The sequence below is a fragment of the Quercus robur genome, chromosome 8, assembly GCF_932294415.1.
Source record: "Quercus robur chromosome 8, dhQueRobu3.1, whole genome shotgun sequence".
In the NCBI taxonomy this organism is placed as follows: Eukaryota; Viridiplantae; Streptophyta; class Magnoliopsida; order Fagales; family Fagaceae; genus Quercus; species Quercus robur.
Window position 1 is genome coordinate 32441754 of NC_065541.1, and position 9699 is coordinate 32451452.

The 9699-nt window shown below is 40.4% G+C and overlaps 1 protein-coding gene across 1 annotated transcript; it reads right to left on the reverse strand.

Moving 5' to 3' along the window:
* Positions 1-3883: 3883 nt before the first annotated feature.
* On the reverse strand, positions 3884-5395 carry LOC126696176 (uncharacterized). Its single transcript, XM_050392955.1, has 2 exons — positions 5240-5395; positions 3884-4420 (listed from the first exon to the last, which is right to left on the reverse strand). Exons 1-2 carry the CDS (start codon positions 5393-5395, stop codon positions 3884-3886), a joined length of 693 nt encoding a protein of 230 aa, XP_050248912.1.
* Positions 5396-9699: the final 4304 nt, after the last annotated feature.

Here is a 9699-nt window from a genome sequence, read left to right on the forward strand (position 1 = left end):
TCTCATATTATCACATGCATTTGAAAACACATTGTTATATATATATATATGGAATTCAAACTACATAAACATTCGTCCACAGGCTTGGCACACGCTTAAAAGCTAGCGCCTTAGGGAATTAAAAATACTAACACACAAACTCGTCCATGAATAGCACAAAAGTCAAACACTAATGTACTTTCTAGGGGATTATTGGAATACTTAAAACACATAGTAGTAGTAAACAAACAAACACGAGAAAACAATACATTACTCCACTCGTCCATGAATCTCATCCATGGCCACTTTCGTCCAGGGTCAGCATTTATTGATAGTATTTCCTTAGGTGCTCAACATTCCAAGGGTGTTCTAGCTTCCGTCCATCCAAAGCTTCCGTCCATCCAAAGCTTCCAAATAGTAGGATCCTTGCCTCTTGTAGTTGATAACCCTATAAGGTCCTTCCCAATTTGACCCCAGTTTCCTATAGGCCGAGTTCCTTGTTGCCAAGGTAACCTTCTTTAGGACGAGATCCCCAATGTTGAAGCGCCTGGGTTTCACCACGGCATTATACTGCCTTGCCATAAGATTTTTGTACCTTGCTGTTCTTTGTTCCGCATCCATTCTCACCTCGTCTATAAGGTCGAGGTTAAGATGGACCTGTTCTTCATTTTCTTCAGCTTGATACTTCTTCACCCTGTGCCTAGCCATGTGCACTTTTGCCAGTATGACTGCCTCACTTCCATAGGTTAGTTTAAAAGGAGTTTCCCTCGTGGGGGTCCTCACTGTCATTCTGTAAGCCCACCAAAACACCTGGTAACTCATCCGGCCATACTCCCTTTGCCCTTTCAAGCCGAGTCTTGATGATCTTCAATAAGGATCGGTTTGTTACTTCTGCCTGGCTGTTGGCCTATGCGTGGGAGGGTAAGGAGTAATGATTTTTTATTCCTAATTGCTCACAAAAGTCCCTGAAAGATGTGTTGCCAAATTTTCGTCCATTGTTAGACATTTGCACCTGAGGTACCCCAAACCTGCATACTATGCTTTTCTAGACAAAGTTTTTGACATTTTGTTGTGTAGTTTTTGCCAAGGGTTCAGCTTCCACTCATTTAGTGAAATAATCTATTCCTACCACCATAAACTTCATTTTTTTGGTTCCAATTGGAAAGAGGCCTAAAATATCCAATCCCCATTGTGCAAAAGGCCATTAGGCCATCATTAGGATAAGGTACTCTAACAGCTATCTAGGGACATTACTGAATCGTTGACACTAACTACAAACCTTAACATATGCTTTGGCATCAACTTGGATAGTTGGCCAGTAATATCCTGCACAGACGATCTTGTGGACGAGTGATCTGGCTCCTAAGTGGTTGCCACATACCCTTTCATGAACTTCCCTTAATACATAATGCGCCTCATCTGGAGCTAAACATCTTAGATAAGGCTGAGAAAAACCTCTTTTGTATAGTACTTTGTCCATGAGGATGTATCTGGCTAATCTGACTTTAAGTTTCCTGGCCTCGTTCATCCCTTCTAGAAGCCTTCCGTCCTTCAGGTATGATATTATTGGAGTCATCCAATTTTCTTCATTTTCCGCCTGTAGTACTTCTAGAAGATCAATGCTGGGCATATACTGAATTTCATTAGGCTCGTCCGTTGCTTCATTCGCTGAGGCTTCCTTTGCTAAGGTGTCTGCTTCCATGTTCTTTTCCCTTAGGATTTGAACCAAATTGGCTTCCTCAAACTTCTTCACAAGGCGTAGTACCTTATTCAAGTATTTCTTCATTCATTCTTCCTTGGCTTCACATGTTCCATTTACTTGGCCTATGATCAGCTGAGAGTCTTCCAGGACGAGTATTAACTCTGCCCCCATTGACTTAACCAACTCCAACCCTTTAAGAAGGGCTTCATACTCAACTTCGTTATTGGTTGTTTGATATTGCAAACGAACTTTGTGCTTCAATTTATCTCCTTCTGGGGATTGTAAAACAACTCCTATTCCTCCTGCCTGTTGTGTAGATGACCCATTAACATGGACGACCCATTTTTTGTTGCTTACCTCGTCTGAGCTATCATAACTTGGTGTAAATTCCGCAATGAAATCTACTAGAGCTTGAGCCTTTATCGCATTCCTTGGTCAGTACCTGATGTCAAATTCACTAAGCTCGATGGCCCATTGAATCAATTGTCCCGCGGCTTCCAACTTGTTCATTGCCTTCTTGAGTGGGTGATCTATCATGACATTGATGACATGGGCTTGGAAGTAATGCCTTAACTTTCTGGAAGCTGTTATAAGCACAAAGGCCAACTTTTCAATCAACAGATATCATCCTTCTACTCCCCTAACTGCTCGACTTATATAATACACTGGCTTCTGTACCTTTCCTTCTTCCCTGATCAATGCTGAACTTACAGCATGAGGGGATACTGCCAAGTAAAAATACAATTTCTCTCCTTACATGGACGAGCTTAGCAATGGAGCTGTAGTAAGGTAGTCTTTGAGATCCTGGAAGACCTTCTGACACTCGTCCGTCCATTCGAACACCCTCTTGAGAATTTTGAAGAAAGGTAAACACTTATCTGTGGCTTTTGAGACAAACATGTTCAGAGTTGCAACTCTTCCAGTAAGGGACTAGGCTTCTTTGATGTTCTTCAGCGGTTCCATGTTCAATATGGCTTGGATCTTATCCGGGTTCGCTTCAGTCCCCCTTTGTGAAACCATGAATCCTAGAAACTTTCCCGACGACACCCCAAACGCACATTTACTTGGATTCAGTTTCATTTTGTATCGCCTGAGCGTCTCAAAGGTCTCTTGGAGATCTTCCAGGTGCCTTTCTTCGTCCAAGCTCTTTACAAGCATATCATCCACATACACCTCAACATTCCGCCCTATCTGTGGATGAAACATGTGATTAACCAATCTTTGATAAGTTGCCCCCGCGTTCTTCAGACCAAAGAGCATCACCTTATAGCAAAATAAACCTTGACTGGTAAAGAAGGATGTCTTTTCTTGGTCTATCTCATCCATCTTTATCTGGTTATATCATAAGAAGGTGTCCATGAAACTTAGCAACTGATGACCGGCTGTGAAATCTACCAACTGGTCAATGCGTGGCAAAAGATAACTATCCTTAGGGCAAGCTTTGTTTAAGTCAATGAAGTCTCCACACATCCTCCACTTGACCATCACCACATTGGCTAACCACTCCGGGTAATAGACTTCCCGAATGAATTGTGCTGTGGTCAACTTCTGAACTTCTTCCTTGATAGCATTATCACGCTCTGGAGCAAACACCCTCTTCTTCTGATGAACAGGTTTGGAAAAAGGGTATACATTTAGTCAATGAGTAATTACACTTGGGTCAATTCCTGGCATGTTTTCATGACTCCATGCAAAAACATCGATATTCTTCCTTAAAAACTGGACGAGATCTTCCTTCATTTTCTCCTTCATGCTTGTTCCAATTCTGGTAGATTTTTCAGGATCATCTTGTTGTAAAAGAACATCTTCTAGTACTTCCGTGGGCTCTGCAACAACTCTTCTTTCTTCAATACTCATTGTCTGCATGTGCTCATCTAAAGCCAACATGGCCAAGTAACATTCCCTAGCTGCCAACTAATCTCCTTGCGCTTGTCCTATCCCATACTCCGTAGGGAATTTGACTGAAAGATGGTAGGTAGATATTACTGCCTTCCAACTATTTAGGGTTGGCCTTCCAATGATGGCATATTATGAGGATGAACAATCCACCACAAGGAAATTCACTTCCTTGGTTATCTGTTGTGGGTATGATCCTACCACTACAGGTAATGTAATGGTGCCTACAGGCTGCACCTTCATTCCCCTAAATCCTATCAATGGTGAACACACTGGAAAAAGTTAATCTCGTTCCAGCCTTATCTGCTAAAAGGCGGGGTAATACAATATATCTGCTGAACTTCCATTATCCACCGACACTCTTCTAGTTGTGTAATCTGCGATAAGTAAAGTAATGACAATTGCATCATCATGAGGGTGATAGATTCTTTCGGCTTCCTCGTCCGTGAAAGAAATAGCTAGCTCATCTATACCCCTCGTCCTTGGTGATCGTCCAGAGAGTTGGACGTTTTGAACCACTTTGAGATACGTCTTCTTTGACTTAGAAGACTGTCTTGTTGAAGTTCCTCCAATGATAACCCTTATCTCTCCTAGTGGGGGCCGTGATGATTCTTCCATCTTTCCCTTCAACTTCTCATCTTTATGATCCCTTCCATCGAAGTGCCTTAACTTTCCTTGTCTAATGAGATTCTCGATCTGCTGCTTCAAGTCATAACACTTGTCCGTGTCATGCCCATGATCTCTATGGAAGCAACAATATTTATTCTTATTGCGCTTGTTAGGATCTCCTTTCATCTTCTTCGACCACTTTAAAGAAGGGTCATCTTTGATTTGCATGAGCACCTGATCGAGTGAAATGTTTAAGGGTGTGTAGTTCTAACTTCTTCCAGAGGACGAACTTGTCTTCCTATTATCTCGTTCCTTCTTATCTTCTGTTCGTCCCTTCTTTGGACGAGGACCTTGTTCCAAGTGTCGTGCAGAGTGTGCTTCCATTCTCTCAGCTCTCTTCCTCTTCTTGGCTATGATTGCGTCCTCTACATTCATAAAGTTTTGGGTTGAATGAACGAGTTCAGCCATGGATTGAGGCTCCTTCTCATATAGCTTGTGGATGAACAAATCAGAATTCACCCCATTAAGGAAGGCCGTCAAGAGTAGCTTGTCATCTACCTCGTCCACGGTTAGGGCTTCCTTGTTAAAATGAGTGATGAAGGAGCGCAGGCTTTCATTCTCTCATTGTTCTATGGTTAACATACTAGACAAGGAACATTTGTGTCTTTGCCCTCTAATGAAATTATTGACAAATAACTTACTCTATTCTTCAAAAGAACTCACTGTGTTCGGAGGTATTTTGCTAAACCACACTCGCGCTAGTCCTTTAAGAGTGGTAGGGAAGGCTCTACACATAATCTCATCCAGGACTCCTTGAAGGTGCATGGTAGTCTTGAAAGTGGCTATATGATCAAATGGGTCACATGCTCCATTGTACGAATCCAATGAAGGCATCTTGAACTTCGAATGCAAGGGGTGACCGTTGATAGAAGCCGTGAAAAGGGAATCTGTTCGGTGGACTAGATCCTCCACTAGATTTTCCCTTCTCATGTTCTCCCTCATCTCCGCCATAACCTTTCTCATCTGGTCCATTTCCTTCTCTAATTATGGCACCTTTCTAGATGTGGTACCCCTTGATTGGCTTTCAGGTTTAGCGTTTTCCCTATCTTCCTGATTTTGGGCTTGACCTTCAGTGTACCCCCCATAGCGTTGCTTCTTCAAATTAATCTCCCTGGTCAATTCCTGATTCTGGCGGGTTAACTCTGCCATAGCGGCTACCATATACTGCATGTGTTGAATAGAGGATTGTGGCATCACTAGGGCTGATTGACGATCGCAATGGGGATTGCTTGAAGCATCCCTACTCTCCTGATGGCCCGGGCTGATAGCCCTCGATCCGGTTCGAACCATTCAACCTTTTGTCATTGAAAGACAAATTGCAAAGCAATTGGACTGTTTCCCACAGACGGCGCCAACTGATGTTGCACAAGATCAGTAGGTTGAATGTTTCGACTTCAATGGGCTTGTGGTTGTAGCGAAGGCCTGCAAGGATGAACCCACTTATCAAAAAGGCGACTAGGGTGAGCCGGCCAAATCCTCTCCGATGAATAAGTCAATTTCTCTCTCAAAAACCAAGTTCCAACTTCTAGGGAGTAATGTTAGAAAAAACTTGCCTTTATTTGATACCAGATGGTCTTAATATAGAAAACCTTGGAACGGTTATGGATTTAGTAACTTCCCCCGGATTTGAGGAAATTAGTAAATTCTGACACAACTTCTTCAACGGCTATAGAAGTTACAACTGCTGAGGGAAGTTAAGCATTTGTGAGGAATTTGTGGCGATGAATACGGGTTTGGTTCCCACTCCAGAATTCTGTGAGAATTTCCCGAGTGTCATGTGGTCGTCCATGCACTTTGCCTCTAGACGACTCCTTCGTCCATAGACAACCTTCCTGAATGTTTGGCCTTTGGCTCACGGATGACCCCTATGGATGAACCAGAGATGAACAATTTTTGCTATCCCATCAAATTAAATGTTGAAGGTATACTCTTGATCAAATATTGCATTACCATCGTTACTTCATCCTTGCAGCAAATAAAGCTTGAATAGTTTGAACCTTGATCTGAATTTTATTTGACCATCTAATTACTAGTCGGATGACGCTGTTATTGATGATTGAACTCTCCTAAATATTTATTCTCTGCTCTGCATGGTATGGCTAGGTTAGATATGATATCATGTTCCTTATTTTAATGCATATCACATCAATGAGTTTTTCTTTGCATGCAGTCAGTAGATGTTTTAGCATGGCTTTAGTTGACACAGTGATTGCAAACCTTGGAGCAAAACAATTAAAAGCTAGACTAATAGTGATGTTAGGGTCCATTTGGAAATTGCTTATTTAGTTGAAATTTAAAAAAAAAAATTGCTGAAAGTACTGTAGATAAAACTAAAAGTTAGCTAAAAGAGTACAGTGTGATATATGAATAGTACCAAAAGTGCAATGATACCCATAAATAATAGAAAAAATAAACTAAATAATAAAATAAATTGCTCAATATAAGCTATCCTAAATAGGGGTGTCCAACAGAAACCGAGACCCGACCCACTCGCCCAACCCATCCGATCCGGCCCGAGAACCGGCTGATCTGTTACTGGTGACGGTCGGCGGCGGGTCTCCGCCTCCAGAACCCAAAAATGACGGGTCAGTTGGCGAGTTTTCTCCCCAAAACCCGAAGAAACCTGACCGAACCGAGATATGACCAAGTCTCAGTCTCACGATCTACTCTTCGCCGATGTCTACCCTTCACTGATCCTGCTCGTAGTCCATCTTGGCCTCTCCATCATCAATCTTTGCTTCTTCATCATTGATCAGTGCTCTTCGTCATCGACGTTCGCCCTTCGTCCTCAACGTCCCTAGCTTGTCTTCACCTCCATCTCTCAGATTCGTCTTCGCCTCCTTGAAATTTTCATCTCTTATGTTCGGTTATCTATGAAATTGTTGTCTATTGTTGTTTTTGTTCTTTGGATTTGTGGATCTGTTCTTTGGGTTTGTAGATCTTCTCTTTGGGTTTGTAGATCTGTTGATTTTGTTCTTCAAGAATCGAAGTTTAGTGTTTGATCATTGTATTTTGGTTGAAATCAAAGCCGACCGATGCCCACCCGAGCCCGATTCGACTCGACCAGTGGCTTTTCGTGGTCGGCGACGGGTCTGAAACTTCTCCACCCATTTAAATTGAGTCAGTTGCGGGTTGGACACAAACCCGACCCGGACCGACCTGTGGGCAACCCTAATCCTAAACACAACTTTAGCGTGGATGAGTAGTTTTCTTAATTAGCATGGGATAAAATACCCATTTTTTTATTTACTAGGATGAATGATTTATTTGGATGGTGACAAAGGAAGGTGATTGGTAAGGTACGTACGGAAGTAGGATTAAAGTGCAGGGTAAGCTTAATTGACGTCCCTTCTTTTTTTTGACCGAAATGATATTAGTATATTAAAGATAAGAAAAATTGTACAAAGTTCATAAACCTGACAGTTGTACAGACAGCCAAGCACAGTGGCATGCAGCCCTAAAGCAAAGATAGGAGCCCTTGTGCATGTTGTGTTGAACTTGAATCTCATATCCGCCTTATTTTTTCATGTAAGCTTAATTCTTCATTACCCTATTTTGTGGTTATCCATCTCTTTGTAGCTTGTTAAGTATATAATTAGTACTTTTGGATTATGGCATGTTTTCCGACTCTGCCAAGGCACTCTAACTACTTTTGATTTTCCTCACTCAAATTACATTCACATAATAGTGATGAAAAATTAATAGTCTTTGACTAAAGAGTTGGTCATAAAAATTTTAACCAAGGAAACGTGCGGTTTTTGGACTGTTACAAACCTATTATAATTTTAGATAGAAAATGCTAGAGCAACAAATTTTTTTTATAAATGGCTAATATGATAAGTGATTATTGATAAGTAAAATTAAAAGTGATGTTAATACTACGTCCAGTTGAAAATCAATAAAAATTTATGACATCAATATTTTGTAAAAATATTATATAAAAGTTTGTCTAAACACTAGTGGGGAAGTCTTCATTTTATTTTATGAGGACCATTTTTAATAATTTTCGTTTTAAATTAGAAGGCTTTTAGTATTACAGTTGTAACCATGGGTAGGGACTAGGGATCACGGTCTAAAGATTCCCATCTATTTTTACCCTTTTTTTTTTTTTTTTTTTTTTTGATGGAATCTATTTTTAACTTATTTCCAAAGGCAGGTGAATGTATTTAATTTTATATCCTTATTTTCACATTTATTGATCTGAGTTTCTTCCATTTACTTATAATAAATTCTTGTTAAGTGTATAATCAGTTTGGGATTATAGCACGTACAAGCTCTTATTGGAACAGGATTTGCAAAATGACTAAAGCAGCCTATCTACTGTGCTCTCTTCGAGAAGTCGGTCACTGAATTGTGCTTAATTAGTTTTAAGTGTTAAGAAATTTGTAATGGGTAAGATTCATCATGTTCCACACACAAAAAAAAAAAAAAAAAATGGAAGTACAACATCACGGTTCATAGATCAAGAACTTCAAATTCCAATTACACAAATTGGACAAACTTGAAATTCTTTTTTTTTTTTTCTCAAAATTTAGATGCCTATATTCTATAATTCTAATAGAAGGTGAATAAAGAAATAGACATATTGGAAAGAGGGAAAAACTAAACTAAACACAAAAGAACAAAATCATCCATATATATATATATATATATATATATACGGGTTTCGGTTAGCGTGGTCTGGAAGAAATTCAGCAAAAGAATTGTTGACCCCATAGATTGATCCTCATCCTTCTCTTTCTTGCTTCAGCAGCTTTTGCATTGGTCAGCACTCAAGATCAACAACTTGGGCAGGCTCTACAATTACACAATCTTCATCATTAAGAGTTTCATTGAGATCAAACCCCAGGGCAGACTTCACAATTTCACAATCCTCATCAAGAGTGTCATTGAGATCAAACGCCTGGGACTGGAAAGACTTCACATGATCAAGAGGGACATTGAGATCAGGGATACCAAGTGGACTCGTGCAAGAACTCATCAATTCTTGTTTTCTTTCTTTCAACTTGGAATTGAAACACTTCAACTTCTCATTATGACTCTTCACATTGGCTATCTCCTTCTTAAACGACTCTATACGTTTACTGAACTGGTTGATAGTCTCAAACAACTCATCTCCTTTCCTTTTCAAATTCTTTGGCTTCTTGTGGGCTACCGCTACAATGGGCAAGCAAGAAACAGGGGTTTCACTTTCAGTTCGTGAAGTCTTGTCAATGCCAGGCTCTGAAAGTGATGCATTCCTTGGTTTGGTGCAACCCCAAGTGGCTTTGAATGTGTAGCGGCTAAAGTAAGATTGCAAGATTAGAGAAGGAAGTTGAAGCAGGATTTCACTGACCTCAAGCTCTTTGTTGGTGAAGGAAGGAGGAGGGGCTTTGTCTTCCATTGTTTAATTTCTCTGCTCTCCGTAACAATGTAATTTGGAAACGAAAGACAATATATATGTGACCAATAAG

Coding starts and splice junctions, on each gene's coding strand:
- LOC126696176 (XM_050392955.1), bottom strand. CDS start 5,395: ATGGCAGAGTTAACCCGCCAGAATCAGGAATTGACCAGGGAGATTAAT. Junction 4,421..5,239: donor GGGGTACCACATCTAGAAAG/GTGCCATAATTA, acceptor TCACTCGATCAG/GTGCTCATGCAAATCAAAGA.